The 16,017-nt window shown below is 43.1% G+C and overlaps 2 protein-coding genes across 2 annotated transcripts in view; one reads left to right on the forward strand and one right to left on the reverse strand.

The window, feature by feature from the left end:
- The window catches only part of LOC104570863 (mitogen-activated protein kinase kinase kinase 5), a 91,356-nt gene extending 86,522 nt beyond the window's left edge, over nucleotides 1–4,834 (reverse strand). The window contains exon 1 of the mRNA XM_088529680.1: nucleotides 4,450–4,834. Coding sequence (XP_088385806.1) covers nucleotides 4,450–4,834 — 385 coding nt within the window. The remainder of the gene's footprint in view (nucleotides 1–4,449) is intronic.
- Nucleotides 4,835–11,445: 6,611 nt separating this feature from the next.
- The window catches only part of PEX7 (peroxisomal biogenesis factor 7), a 41,730-nt gene continuing 37,158 nt past the window's right edge, over nucleotides 11,446–16,017 (forward strand). Inside the window, exons 1-3 of the mRNA XM_088529681.1 lie at nucleotides 11,446–11,566; nucleotides 13,179–13,236; nucleotides 14,334–14,484. Coding sequence (XP_088385807.1) covers nucleotides 11,446–11,566; nucleotides 13,179–13,236; nucleotides 14,334–14,484 — 330 coding nt within the window. The remainder of the gene's footprint in view (nucleotides 11,567–13,178; nucleotides 13,237–14,333; nucleotides 14,485–16,017) is intronic.

Raw genomic sequence — 16,017 nt, forward strand, 5'->3', positions numbered from 1 at the left:
TCTGAAGCTAAACCCATTACCTGTTATTCAATGAACTCTATTTTATTTAATCATTGACACTGTGGGGAGTTATCTCAATAGCCTCACTCAACACTGTTAGTACAAAACAATATTGCAAGGGCCACTGAGTCATGAAATATGAGGGTAATAAGTTGAAGTAAAGAAATTTCCTAATACAGAACAACAAATAAAGTTGCAAGGAGATATTTCTGTGACAAGAACATCAATCAAAATGTTTACCTTTAGAACAAGCTTAAACAAGTGAGTGCACAGATCTGAAATGCCAGATCCTCTTCAATCACTGACTTTGTGATCCTTCTTATCTTCCATCGGTTCCTCTGTGAGATTGTACAGTCTGCAGGAAGCTTGATATGTTGTGCTTTAACTCACACAGAATTGCCATTCTTACAAGAAACTTAATTTTACTAAGCAGAGTGAGAATGTTTTATAGGTTAGTCTTGCAAGGCAGACAAGGAGATGGGACCTAACAATGCTAACAAAATACCATCTCTATCCATCAACTAAAAGTGGCCACAACAAGTGGGGAAAAAAAAAAAAGGCAAGGTACTCCAGAATAAGACACACTGCTCTTAAGATATCTATGCAACTCCTCTAAACTATATTCAAACATGAGATTTCCAATCTCTTTAAGAAGAGCGAGCACAATTTTCACCTTTAGACTACTGTGCTATACAGATTATTCCAGAAACCTCTCAACATTAATTCGCTTGGTGCTGACACCTATACATCACTTATTTGGCCCTAATTCACCCTGTGCTTTAGAATAAATAATAAAAAAGACAAATTTCAAGTCAAACAAGACATTAGTTCAAGCATCTAGGCAAAATTGGGCATAATCCTAAAATCCTGTGTAAAGAATGTACATTGACTTTGAGCGTTTCCCTCATAAGGGGATTAAAGGAAGAGATCTGGTAACCCAGATCATCAGTTTATATTTATTTTTCCTTTATGATTCCTATTTTTTTTTTTGGTTGCTGTTCAGTTAGCCCACATGATGCATTTGTTTCTGTATAATAAAAAGTGACAATCTAGAAATCTGCAGAAAGGGCAAGTGAGGTTAATTTTTATGTCCTAAAAAAAAAAAAAAAAAAAAAAAGGATGATGCAAAAGGCATAGTGAGTTGCTTACATGAATCAAACTGACTGGCCTGTAATCCTTCATGGATCAGTTTTCAGAAGGAACTGAGCATTTAAAAAAAAAAAAGAAGAAGAAGAAGAAGAAGAAGAAGAAGAAGAAGAATTAACAAAACATGAACAACAGGTCATTTTCATGCCGAAAATGCACTAGAACTACAAATAATAATGGTTATAGTCATATGGTGTTCTAAAAGTTACTACTTACAGTCTTCTATCGATAGGTTTCTCTGCCTTACTATTTGTTTGCATGACTTTACCTACTTGAGTCTTGAAATATTTCTGACCCTTTTGGAAGTGAAGCTGAAGACAGAGACTTGTAATGCAACCACATCAGCTCAATACAACTGAGGAGAAAAAAAAAAAAAAACACCTAATCTAAATATTCTCTTTATGGATAAGATAAGCCCCTGAGACAGCAGGTCAGTTTCAAAGACATTGCCATTTGAAAGAAACCAGTCTATATTTTCTGTTCTCACCCTGGTATCCAAGGGAAGGAAAATACAAGAATTGTTGAAGTGCCTGTTTTTCTCAGATATTTTTTCCAGTACTTATTAGGACTGATTTAACACCTGCTTCATAAGAATCAATTAAAGAAAAAAAAAATAAACCATGTGTTTGTTTAAACACTGACACTAGAACCAGCCAATTCTTAGCCATTTGCTGTTGAAATGGTTCAGCTACACTCAACTAAAACCTACTCACTAATCATAGGCACTGCTAATTATGTCTCAGCATTTAAGGACCATCAGTTGACTGAAGCTGGCAGAACAAGATTATTAATAGGCTAATCTACATTAGAGCGGATGAAGAGTATTTACATCCAAGATTAGAGTTTATTTAATACTTCTTGAAATTTTCTTTGAACTAGTGAAAGGCATGAAGCAAATCTATATCCAAGATCATTGAGAGTTCAGACTTTGTTATATAAAGCAGAACAAGATATTTAAAAGAGGAGAGGCTGATGATGAACAGATATATCATACAAGATCTACTGCCATTCCATCACAGTTGACTTGCATACGTTACAAGACTTAAGAGGTTTTACAGTTTATTATTTAATTCTAAATTAAAAGCTTGAATTGCCAAACCTCTATGCAGTCATTACTTAATGTTTTAGGACCACTAGACTTGAATAAGAATTATTTGTTTGAAAGTATTTGCAACACTGAATCCTTACTTGATGCTCGCTCATGCTGTACTGTTTCCATGCACGACGTTTTACATAAATAAAGTTGTAGGCTGAGATTCTTTATTTGTAATACCGCTATCTTCAATCACTAAAAGCACATAGCAAGACATGTGACAATATGTGGAATATGCAAATATGCAAGATTTGCACCTTGCCATGTATTTGCATTCTTCAGCTGACATGCCTCAACGTCGTAATGATGTCTTGTCCCTAAACTGATACTTGTCTTTTACTAGCTTAAAGTTTCTGGGAAGAAAAACAGTTCTTAAAAATGCACACTGTGAATAAAGTATGACAGAAATAAGGAAAAGGTATGAAAATATTCAGATTTTTCTAGACCCAAGTTCTAACCTCAAAGTCAACAGCACAAAACTGCTTTTGGAAAGCTGCAGGTTCATGACTCCTCAGATCAGACTGTACATAGCATACTGGAAGCAGACACAAATTTGTTCTTATGTCCTGTTCTTTTCAGCCCAGGAGCTGGATGTTTCTCTCAGTTTTTTTGCTTATTTATGGTCTTTGCTACTAAAGCAGAATGGCAAGGCATTTTCCCCTGTTTTACAACACTCTGATTAAGTTGCCATAACCAAAGAGTATTGAAAGAAAAGGCAAGGCTTTCACACTTAAACAGCTTGCTCAAAAACCATTGAAATAAGCAATGTTATATTACATAAGTGTGCAGTTATGTAGAGTTATATGCCAGACGCCTACTGGCAGGATTGAAGGGGCCCCCTTTCAAGCCAAATGTCCTGTTACAAGAAAAGCCTCTGAACTACTGAGACCCATCCCATGTGCAAAAACTAAGAGCACACACACAAACACACAAAGAAACAAAAATCACAAATGAACCAACTCTGAGTATTTTGATAGAGCTTCCACAATGAAACAAAACAAGAGCCTCATGTTTTAACTGCCCAACCACTAACAGGTGTCAGGATTTTAAAAATCTGGTCTCTACTCCCTGTGGGGAAAGTGCAAGATCCATATGGAAGTCCTACTCATTCCTGCTTCCCTCTGCTAGCACAGCTTCTCTGCCTCCTGAAAACTCTCAGGGCACAGCACTGTAAGAGGTACAAGGTGCTCCAAAACCATCCGCCGGAGTGAAAGCAGTGCTCCATGAGGAAAAGCTTTTGGGTTTCTAACAAGTGACATGCATATACATGTTCATGCTGAAGAACCTTTCCTGGAAAGGGCCTACAATCCAGCCAGAAGAAGCTTTTTTTTTTTTCCACCCTCCCCCCCATCTCCTCCGGGAGTGGAGGAAACTACTGTATTAGACAAAATTTTCAAAGCACCCATTTGTCAGTGTATTATGCACACAAAAACACACACATACTAGGCTTAAAATTCTGGGTCAAACTGCTGCTTCTGTTTAAGGCAAAAAGGCATCCATTCAATACTAGAGTTCTTAAAGAATCTACTAAGCAGCCGTTTTTATCCTCCATGCAATAAGAAAAAGAAGTGAAACAGTAGGAAGCTTTTGGCTATTATTTAAAAAGAAATAGGGCGAGCTAAAACATAACAGACAACCTAGGGTCACCACAGCTTTCAGGCAAGGAGCTGCAAGTTTCATAGTCTCAAAGCGGGCAACCTGGGGCGAGAGGATACAGCACGGGGACGCTCCTGCCAGCCGACTGCATCAAGGCACTCAGTTCCACTCCATCCACCATAAACCTTTCATGCAGCTGATATTTGAAGCACAAACAATATAAAGAGCATCCCAATTACGCTGCTAAGCCCCTGCAGCGGTAAGCGACTCCAACCGCAGTTCTGCGCTTTGGCCAAAGCCTGTCCTCTCCCTGCATGCTTTGGTATGGTGACCGGGAGGAAACGGTCACGTCGAGGTTTGAGCGCAGGTTTAAAAACAAAGAAAAAAGAATCACAAGTTCTGCATCCTCGACAGCTGCTGATTCCCAGCACACTTGCTGACGCGGAGTTTGTTCCCCAAAACACATCAGTGGCGGGAGAGAGTAGAGAGAAGCGGGCAAGGGGGGAAGGAGCTGAAGCGAGAGAGCAGCCTCCCAGGCACGCGGGCGGCCGCGCCGGGCCGGGCAGGGGCCTCGCGGGGCAGGAGCGGCCGGCAGCCGCCGCGGCGGCGCTCACCTGCGTTGTAGAAGCGGTCCAGCACGGCCGTCTCGCCGAAGTCCAGCTTGCCGAAGTGGAGCGTCTCCAGCGCGGCGCCCACCGCCTCGCACGCCTCCCGCAGGCTCTGCAGGGCGCCGCTCTCCGCCGCCACGAGCGGCCCCTGGCTCGCCTCGTTGATCACGTAGGTGACCGCGGTCCTCCTGCCGCCGCCCTTGGCCCGCGCCGCGCCGCCCTCCTCGCCCCACAGGCTGCCGGCCGGCGGCGCGGCCAAGTCGGGCAGGAGGCTGCGGGCGCCGCCGTCGGCCCCTTGCGCCCGTCGGCCGGGCGCCTCGTCGCAGGGGCCGCCGTCGCCCGGGGGGCCGGGCACGGGCAGGCTGATGACCCCCTCGCTGCCGTCGCTCATCGCGGCGGGCGCTGCTGCCGCGGCCGCGCTCAGGCGGATGCCATGGAGCGCCGCCCGCCCGGCGCTCCGGCCCGGCTGCGCGAGCCGAGAAGCGGCGGAGCGGCCCCCGCTCAGGGGAGGCTGCCGGCGGCGGCGGGGCGAGCGCAGCCTCCCTGGGAGCCCGGCACCATCGCGCGCCGCTGCCTTCGCGCCGCCGCGTCACCTGCCGCGGCCACCTGGAGAGCGCGGTCCTGGTGCCGGTGCTGGCGGCGTCCCCTGTCGCGCCGAGCTGCGGGCGGCGGCAGGCGCCACTGCTGGTGGCTCTCACGCGTGCCCGGTTCAGCGAGCGGCAGCTGCGAAGCTCCTCGCGGCCGGGGCAGGGGCGGCCCGCGGGGCCGGCTCCTCCCCCTGACCGCCCCCGGGCGGCACCCGCGGCGCCACCGCCCCTGGGGCCCGCGGGGCCGCTCTGGGGTCGGGCGCCGCCTCTGCGGGGAGCGCTCGGGGGCGGCGGGGCGCGGCGCGGAGCCGCGCGGGGGGTTCCTCGCGAGGGGGGTCTCCCTTCCGCTGGGGAGCGGGGAGCGGATCCCCGCAACGCGCCGGGCGGCGGTTGGGGCCGGAGGCGGCGGTTGGGGGCGGTTCGCGCCTGTGGTAACGGCCGCGCCGACGGTTGGCGGCGGGGGCAGAGGGTGCCCCTCGCCTCAGCGGCGGCTCCTTCCCTTCCCCGCCGTGTCCCGCCTCGCTCTGTGCCCACGAGGCGGGCACAGCCCGGCGCGGCGCTACCGAGCGGTGCCGGTTCGGGTCCCGGGGCGGAACCGGCCCCGGCTTGCCCGGAGTTTTAGTGCGCGTTTTTACTAGCAGATGTTAGTTCAACCTACATAAACCCGTGCTGGCGTAAAACTAAGTCATGTGTAATGGCTCCGGAGAGCCGCGGGGAATTTTGCCATGTACTTTAGGACTGCTCCAGTTGCTCCGTGTTTTTTTTTTTAGTTTATGTTTTTCCTTATGATATTCTGGTCTTAACTAGACTGCCAGGCCTTATAGGGGCAAGCGAGTGGCTTTGTGTGTTTGCCCAGAGCCCAAAGTGCTGTCAGGATTTAATACTCATTAACCCCTGATTTCTACTTTTCTTCCTGCTTAAACTTTCCCCTTCATATTCCTGAATAGCCTCAAGTCGGCCAAAGGATTTATGGCCACTTTCTGCAGTACCTGGCTTGTACTTAGTAGCCTACTTGGTCCCTGTATTTTGATTAAATATATTGTATTTCTGTATTCACCTGCAGCTTATCTTTCATGGGCGCTTTGGCTTTCAATATTTAACAAATATTTCTTCGTGGAAGAGCAAACTAATCTAAATAACTAGTGTATCCTGCAAAGGAATGTTAATTTGGTGTAGTAGTCTTTGCAGTCAATGCAAAGAGACCTTAAGTTTTGTAAATGCTAAAACTTTTTTTTTTTTTTTTTTTTTTTAAGACCAGTGCATTGGTTGCAGGCCAAGAATGAATCACTGGGAATTTCTAAATGGATTTGGAGAGGAAATGGAGTAGAGTTCTTCAGTCTGTGTCTGAACAAAAGTACAGCGAAATCCTAACGATTACTAGATTTTCCTTGTGTTGGGGGAACTGTAGTGAGTAGATCCAGGGGAAGCGTGAAGGAAAAACAGTGCTCTACATATTTATAATTATGTTTATTTGTATTATCAATAAGGCCATCCCATTAAAATTCATCTCGTTAAGACCAATCATCTTGTTGGCACTGAGCCTGTTCCTGTATCACTGTTTTCCCGTGACCTCTGTAGACAGAGGATCAATTCTGGACTAATTAAGGAAGATTAGTCACTGCAGTACCTTCAGTAGCCCTGTTTGCTTTTGCGTGGATCAGTCCTCTTTTCCAAAGAGATATGCCTGGCATTTGCTTCTCCTGATAACAAATGGGGTGGGAAGATGAGAGCAAACTAAAGACCAATTTGCAGGCAAAAGTTAATATTTGCTAATCGGCCATTTACAGTAGGCTATTGTTTCTTGCTCCATTCGGTGTTTTTCTAAATAATGCAGTTTTCCACAAAAGACAGAAGCAGTGTTAATCCATTCAGCCCTCCATGGCTGCAGTTGCAGCACCCCGCAGGAAGCAGGAACAATGCGCCTCTGTGCTGCTCCCTGGAATAGCCCCTTTGTCAAGCGCGGGAGGAAGTCGCCACTGAAAGGAGGAGGAAGGCGCACGCTATTTCACTTAGCGTGACCCTCTTGTTTCATTATTAATACCTTGTCCATCCCGTACTCAGCACGGCTTTCTTTTTTCCCTTATTGATTTGTCTATAAGGTTTGGCCCTTAATAGAAAAAAAAAAAAGACTCTCAGTGATTAATATGGAAGAATAGGTGCATTGTCTATTTTTTTAATACACAGGAAAAGCATTTTTTATTAATGTATTAGCTCCTTGAAGTGAACAATCATACATTCAGGAGCTCTTCAGTCTGGGTGTTTGATTAGGAGATGGTCATTCAAAAGACAGTTTTTTTTTCTTTTAATCCAAAATAATATTCCATTTGTTTTTCAAACTACACTTGCCTTACTCAACTGTTTTTTTTTTTGCTGCTGTGTTACTAAGATTTTTAGCACCAAACATGGCCTTGCTTCCACACTAATTTTTTTTTTTGTGGCAGAAATTTTAAGAAGCACTTAAATGTACAATTATTGAAATAACAACCCTTTCCTCGTTATATGCTTTTACAGTCATTAGCCATTGACTTCTATTCTTAACCAAATTATAATTTTAACATCCAAGAATTTGCTGTTTTTATAATTCCAAATATAAATGCGTTTTTTTGATGAGTGTCAAATAGCATATGATAGACACAACAGAAATATTTGCTCATGCTAGCAATAAAAAAAAAGATGCAAGTCAAAAAAGGGCAATTATCCTGGATGTGTTCTGATTTACAGAAATGAAATCTAAAGTACAGGTACAATGAAAAAGATTTTGTCCAATTTGCTTTTAATGTTTTATCACCATCAATGTTCCAGCAAGGGGGAAGGGAGAAAAGGATTGTAGGTGATTGTGCCTATTGAGTTTACTTGATGCCTATTGGATTTTAAAGTGGATGCTAAATTTCATCCATATTTTAAGACCTTCTTATCTAACTATAGGACAAAAAAGAGAAATTGGAGACACTGTAAAATTTTCATTAATAAGCAGGAAAATAGTTTGAAAAAGCAAGTTATGGGTCGAGGCGTCATATAAAGAAACCTGTGGATACAAAATTGCAAATAAGATCTTTAAAGCACACAAACTAATCCTGTTTGCATGAGCCATAGAAGAGAACTCTCCTAAGCAACTAGGTATGGTTATTAAAATAAGCAAATGCTCTTAACAGTTAAATCTTTTGCAAAATGAAAGTTAGCCTAAGTATATCATGACAGATAGTTAGAGGTATCCCTTATGCTCAATATGGAGAGGGCACTATTTCATTAACAGGGTACCAGCTACCAAGTTTGTTTATTTATTTAAAGATACACCTAGAATGAGACGAGGTGTAAAGCAGTACTCAAGTAGTAAGAAGCAAGTAAATCGAGACTGGTGGTGGTTCTGCAGGAAGGCAGCTGATCATGTAACAGTAATAATGGGACAACTTCACCTCTCAAGTGATGGCCTGCTCCCTCCAAACGGTAAAACCAATGGAGCAGTTACAGATGTACAGGACTGACCTTGAATCCCCTGTGTGTGAAACAACAGACCGAGTGGGGTAAAAACATGCCCTTTGCTCATACTTCTTTTTCACATGACAAGTCTCACACTTCTTTCTAAATCACCCTGTCTTTCTTCTTCCCTTCCAATGTCTTTCTACCTCCTTAGTTCCTTTTGCTCTTTCTGTCCTCCCAGACAGTCTCCTCGCTAACTGCCTTTTCTTTTTACTAACTTCACTTTCCCCATGCGACTGAGTCTTTTCCCTTTTGTGTTCACTGCTTTAACTTCCTTTATCTTCCCTTTTCCCAAACTTTCACCTTTGTTTTTATTTCCACTCTTGCCTTTTTTGCAATCTTACCATGAACCTTGAGACACTAAATGTTTTTCCTAAGACATTGACTCATAGAGCCTTTTTATTACCCTGGAATTTCACTTGGGAAAATCTCTACTTTTCTGTTAGTCTCTACAGTCTCTGAGTCAGTGAGCACTCACTGTTGTAAAAGAAAACCATGATAGCATGAAACCTGTAACTAGAAGGCAGAAAAAAAAATCCTGGCTCAGCTGACACCTAAGCTGGCTGTCAACCAGCAAGCCGAGGAGATGATGGAAATGAGTCTGCAATAAAACAGGACAGCAGACTGGAAAGGGGGTGAACTGGGTGCAGAGATATTGCTGTAAGCATCGCAGCTACTTACTCTGACACTAGCAAGGCTTAGCCAAGTGACTGCAGTATAAACACAAGTCCAAGCTATGTGTTTATTATATAGGAATGTAGTTCAATCGAGTGAGCTTGAGTTAGCAAAAAACACTTTAGTGTTGTGGGGAATTCTATCCCAGAGCTGTGGGATGTGGGCGTTTAAATGGAACATCGCTGCCATCTACTGATGCCTTCTGCCTGCGTCTGTGTTCACTTTTCTTTGGTGGAAGGGCCTGACTTCTGTAACATCTCAGTTCGGCTCACCCAGTTCAGGAGGAACTGGGCACCTTTAGCAGCTCTCTTTGGTAGACCTGCTCATAAAACAGCTTTTCTTCTTTAGCTGTCAGTGTATCTACCTTGACATTTCCTATGTAAATACTTGTAATATTGTTTTGTCTCCTACTTCCAAGTATATTAAAAGACATGAATTCACAAGCATTTCTCTGAAAAGAAAAATGCTTGGGAGCCATTAAAACAAACTAGGTCCTTCTTTCAGGATTTCCTGGTAATCCTCTTTCCATTTCCTGCTATTTATATCTACTATATTTTTTCTATGCTGTTTTTAAAACAGAGCTGTGCCCCATGTGAGGATGGCTTTCTGTTTGTATAACCTCTTCGTGGAATTTCACTGATTATAAAAGACAAACCGGATTTGTAGGCTACTTGGAAAATGCACGACGAACCCTTTCCAATACTTGGATGTACAACTGGTAACTTGTCCATAGAGCAGCTGGAGGTTACGCCATGGAACACGCGAGCCCAAAACAACCCCTTGCCAAGGGCAATGTCCACAGTTACTTACTATGCTACTACTGAGAATATATGGATTTTTATGTTATTATTGACTTCCAAATCACGAAAGACAACTACCATAAAAAGACCTGCTCAGGAGATTCTCTTGTGATCCGTGTCTCCAAAAGACATGTTGATTTAAAAGGACTTCACAGAGGCTACCTGGGATTTGACCTGCAGTAGTCAGCTGTAAAGTTGCTGTGAGGTTTTGTACTTACTAGATAACCCAAATGATACACTACATTGAGCTTCACTTGCACTATGATTGATTTTATTATAAAATCTTGGAGGCTGTTTGAAAAACAACATTTGATTTCATTTTTACCACAAGATAAAAAGATAAGTAAAAATGCATAATTCAGTGAATGTGTCAGTTTAAGGAATTATATATTCATGTGACTTTACAATAGATTTTGCAGCTAAAGTTTAGAAGGTTTGAAAAGTTTAGCTAAGATTTAAAATAAAATTAAAGAGCAGTATCTTCCAAGATCCATGAGGTAGCTCAGATTAAATCATCTGACTGCCCGTTGCCTCACTTCCTTCATGTGTGAAACAGTAATTTTCTGTCTTCATCACTACACATGCAAATGGATCATTATAACTTACTAGGGAAGCCTGTGTCCACTGGAATCATCTTTGTGTATATTCTAAAGTCCAGGGTAAAACGTTATCAAAAGTTGCAGCTGATGAGCTTCTCATGTGTGTTTCTAAGCCTGAGCCCCTCTTTCTTTAAAAGGCAAAACTCCCACCGTCCTAACAGAAGTTGCCATCAATATGAAGAGAAAAAAAAAGTTTGTCCACAAAAGAGCTTCCATAAAGCATGCCTGAAACATGGCAAATGGTGATAAATAATATCTGCTCTATGCAGATAAATACTGATAGATGCAAATGGACTCAACAAATGGCAGACTGGAATAGTTTGGAAGGAGGCTTTTTAGGAGAATGACTGTACACCTACTCGAGATCAAAAAATAACATTTATTCCAATGTGTTGACAGCATGAGGTGACATATATCTCAAGGGGATTCTCTGTGCAGTTTGGAAATACTTTTTTCTCCACCAAATATCAGAATTGTTTATCACAAAACGGGCAGTGAGTGGTTAGAAGCCTTGTCCCGATCAGATAACTGTTAATCACATGAATCACACGGGTGCAGGTATCAAAGTGTAGCTCTATCAAGTCACAAATTTGTGGTTCCACAGCCTTAAAAAAATAAAAAAGAAAGAAGGAAAGAAAAATAAAATAAAATAAATCTCTGCGGGGAGCGGGGACTGAAACGGCAGGGATGCAGCAGCCCCCAGGCCACGGGGCAGGGCGCCAGCACCCAAGATGGCGGCGGCGCAGCCTCAGCACCGCCCCTGAGGCACGGGCGGCCGCTTCCGGTGGCGGTGGCGGCGGCGCCTCCTCGCGTCGCGTCGGGTCGCGGCGCGGCGCAGGCCGGGCCGGGGGCGGCGGCGGTGCCATGGGGGCGGCGGGCGGCGGCTCGCTGCGCCTGCCGGGGCTGCACGGCTACGCGGCCGAGTTCTCGCCCTACTGGCCGGGCCGCGTGGCGTGCGCCGCCGCGCAGTACTACGGCATCGCAGGTGCGCCGCGGGCGGCGGGGGGCTGCGCCGTGGTGGAGCCGCCCGCCCGCGCCGCTTTGCGGAGCTCGTGTTTCCGGGCGCCTCAGTGCGGCGCGGGGGGCACCGCAGCCGTTAGAGCCGTTAGCGCCCGCGCTGCGAGCGCGGGCAGGGAGCCGCCGGGCGGGAGCGCGGAGCTGGGCCATCCAGAGCCCGGCGAGCTGGGAGGCGAGTCCCGGTGTGCGGCAGGCAACGAGCGCTCGCTTCTTTTATTTAGATTAATCGCAGTCACGGGCGCTGCTCCGCCGTAGAAATAAGCTGCGGTGTGGCGTGCTGTTGTAGGTATTCCTGCTCCAGGGACACAAGCGTGACTGCCCCCATCGAGGCCATTCTTGCCCTTGAAGCACCACGGCAGGAGTGGCTGTCACCCGTCCTGCCGGGGGGCTTGGTGCTGCACTCGTTTGGAAGCTGCAGTGCTTCTCCCCTTGTGTTTATTCTACACGGTATTGTGCTTTATTATGGTAACTACCCCTAAAGAGCAAATCAGGCCCCATTACAGTGAGTAGAGTTGCTCATGTCCTCACTCACGAGTCTGGAGTTAAAGGCGTTTGCTGCCCTCAGGTAGCATCGGTTCCTGAATGGCGTGTGTGTACAGGTTGTACAGGGCTTTCACAGCGCTTCATGTTTTTCCCTTTCTGTTGTTTTTGTTTTGCATGGACACAATTCATGCCTCAGTTCTCCCCCAAGGGAAAGCTGTTAATTTTGGGAAGCTCTTAATTTCAGATGAGGTTGCTAATCTGATGCTTGTGCTCTAAGTCTCCCAACCAGCTAAGTTTTCCTACTTAAGAAGATGCAAAACTTTGTTTCTTAATTTTATAAGAACTCAGGGAAGTATTGACTTTGCAGAAGCATGATACCTCATACAGGGTAGAGGAGGCAAACGCAATAAAATGTCTGAAAAATTCTACTTCAGAATTTCCGGTCTCTCGTGTTAAGTGTTCAGAAAGGCCCTGGCAGCCCTGTCCTGTCCTCTAAAGAGACAAACTGAGATTTTTGCAGTATTGGAGTCTCTTTCATTTTCTCCAGGACCGATATCCCTAAAAGTGTTTATTTTATGTAAAGTTTCTAAATGTTGCTTTGGCGTTACCCCAGAAAGAGAGTAGTAGGAGAGTAGTACCATGCGAGAATGAATAAAGTGAATATCTTTGTTTTGTTTTTGGTGATCTGTGTTTGTATGCTAGATGCATTCTTTTTTTCTCTCTTTGTAAAGAGTTTTTGTCGTATTATCAAAAGATGTAAGGAACACCAGACTGGTATGTCTATAACATAGGGCATGTATGTGAATAGGAGAAACACTTTCTGTGCCCTTTTTTTTTTTTTTTTTTTTTTTTTTTTTTAACACATTGCTTCTTTTCCAACCTTACCCACAGGTATACGGAACAAAAGTCTGACTGAAATACTATTTTAGGAACATAGGGTAGATTTAAGGAGCTGTTTATACCTACAACTCATTATTTCTTTGGTTAAATAAATCCAGATGCTTTCCATGTTTGTACAGCATAACTACCTCTGAAGACTAGCTTGCATTGTCATAGGGGAGCTAGTTGTGATGATTTGTTTTACTTTGTTGTTTTAGGTTGTGGAACTCTGGTAGTACTGGAACAGAAAGAAGCTGGGATTGTTCTGCTCAGAAGGTAATACAGGTTTATATTTACAAGCTTGAAATTAGAAATTTTTGCTTTTTAGGAGCAATGCATTGCCACCTAAATTTGACCCTTTGTGAATGGCTTTATTGAAAGTGGAACGTGAAGTCCTTTCATGCAGATCCTTTACAGGAGATAACAGTTCTCAGGAAGTTTGACTGAGATGGAAGGAGTAGAAAGGTTAGGGAGGAGGGGGTTTAGTGCTCAATCATCATTCACCTACAATGTCCTATAGTTTAAAACAGCAATTGCTTATTACTCTGATAGTTGAAAGAGAAATACAAAACAAACAGTGCTGCAGTTTATCATATTTTCAATGCATTTCTTTTTAATTCACAATTATATAACAAGTAGCTATTAAACACTCCATTAGTTCTGCTATACACTGTGGTTTAGTAGTGTTCATTTCTGTATTTCTAGAGACTCAATTTATGGTAGAAAGTCCTGTATTTTCTTGTCCCATGAGCTATGTCGTGTTTTCTTCAGAAACTTTTGATGTGTAGGCTTTTTCCTTATAATTACTGTAGGGTGCCATGAAATTAATCTGAGTTTAGTTGGCCCTTAAGTCAAAGGGAGTGAATAACTTCCTATTTACCATAAGATAGCAGCGTGGTCACTGGCAGAGCACCTGATACATGGTATTTTTTAATCATTGGTGTGTTGAAGCCCTTTTTAGGGGGTATGCAGGTCTTTAGTATGTTCATAACTGCCCTTCTGCTGGGCTTTCATTATACCTTAACTTTTTATTGATATTCTGGATTGGACAGAGCATTTCCAAAACTGAGAGTTTTATTTCTTTGTTTGCCACAGTTATTAAAATATAGCATTGCAATCAGATTTGATTCTCTGTGTTGAAGGTCCTTGACTCGTTTGTACTTTAACCTAATCAGCCTGCTCTGGCGTTTGTAGGTAAAAGTTCCCATGATGTCAACCAAGTCACTAGTGAAAAGATTCAGTACAAAATCAAATATATCAAAAGGATATTTAGAATGGTAATCAGGGTGACTTAAAGTAGTATTAATCTCTACTAGTCCAAACATGTATGTCATGCTTTCTCATGGACAAATATCTTAATTGTTCTGATTTAGTTTTGACTGGAATGATGGTCTATTTGATGTGACGTGGAGTGAGAATAATGAACACGTGCTCATCACTTCTAGTGGGGATGGATCTCTGCAAATCTGGGATACAGCTAAAACCACAGGTCCACTGCAAGTCTATAAGGAGCACACTCAGGAGGTAAACCAGGAAAGCTTGAAAATGTTGATGGCCTGACTAATGCTTGAATTGCTGACGGGGTTATCGAGGAATCACTGTCAAAAGTATCTGTATTTTTATTGTCTATCTTTTCACTTTGCTTGGGTCTGTGGTCTGAATTTATAACTTAATGTTATTGTAATTATCAATGAATTACAAACTGTCCATACTCATATACCCGTATCCTATAGCAGGTACCACTTAATCAAATGAATATATTCCCAAGTAACGTTTGTGGTTCCTTGTAGGCTAAGTAGTTATTCAGTTGTGTGAAAGTATTGAAGCCATTTTATGACTCCAGAGAACATAATAGAATAGGTCTAACTCAGATAACTGATGTGTGCAGCAGTGTCAGCTTGAGAGCTTGAGGATACAGTGACAGAAATTATACAGATCCTTAGGGCTTCTGTTGTGTCAGGAGCTGCTTGTCCTTTTCCTGTTCTGACATTTGTGAGGTCCTACTCTGAGTAACATAGATATTGGGAAAAGATGAACTTTCTTAGCCTTGGATTGATACCACTGATTTTTTCTTAAAAATTCAATACCTTTGTTATGCAATATTGGTAGAAAAAATGTATTATTTTCATCTTTAGAAATGTATTTGCATTATGTGTCTGTATTTGTCTTTCCCTAAGGATTTTTTCTGAAGTATACTAGCATTTAGCATGCTACCTGGTTCTCAGTCCTTTATAGATGCAGGCCCTTTGTAAAATGAATAGTTGCCAGTAACTTCTTTCACGAATAAGGAACTGTTTGATTAGAGACCTAAAACAATGTAGCTTCTGAAGAAAGTCATTGACTTGATAGAGTACGGATTCAGTGACTTGCTGTAAGCTGTCTATTAGGAATTTTAGTTAACTCTTCTATTGTATTAAGATCACAAACTAGTCTCTGAGAGATTCAGGAAAAAAAATCTAAAAATAAAGATAATTTTGCAGGTGGTATGCTGTGCTATTTTAGGATAAGTAAGCACCCAGTACTGACAGTTGTTGGACAGACAGGCAGGAGAAGGAAGGAACTGAAAGTTCTTTCGTGCTTTCCTTCTAGTCCTGTGCTATCTTCTCTGAAGTTTCTTGCCTTCTGATATGATTGGTTTTAGTTTCTCTGTTGCCCAGATTACTGCTACTTTATATGAATAAAATAAATTATTGCCAGAGGACCAGCTAGTGGATATGTAGTCAGCAAAAAATGACCGTGGGAGGCCAGTTATATATTCATGAAAACCTTTGATTCTTTGAGGTATAAGGCACAAATCTAAAAGCTGTGTGACTGCAGTTATCCAAGAGTCTTCTGTACCCGTTTTCCTTGTAATTTTCCTACTTTGGCTCAATAGACAAAAATGGTCAAATTATGCAAGTAAGGAATTTACTTTGTGGTTTTGGTGAGAATTTTATGATAGTGTAAAGAGACTGATGGTAGTAATGGAAAAATATTGGCAAAGCATAATACTAAATTCTTCTTTTGTCCATACCATTTTTCTCATTGAAATTCTGTCCATAAGATTAGTTTGGTTCT

Source organism: Tinamus guttatus, unplaced genomic scaffold, assembly GCF_059628265.1.
Source record: "Tinamus guttatus ecotype Peru unplaced genomic scaffold, ASM5962826v1 Tinamus_guttatus_pri_ptg000336l, whole genome shotgun sequence".
NCBI classification, from domain to species: Eukaryota; Metazoa; Chordata; class Aves; order Tinamiformes; family Tinamidae; genus Tinamus; species Tinamus guttatus.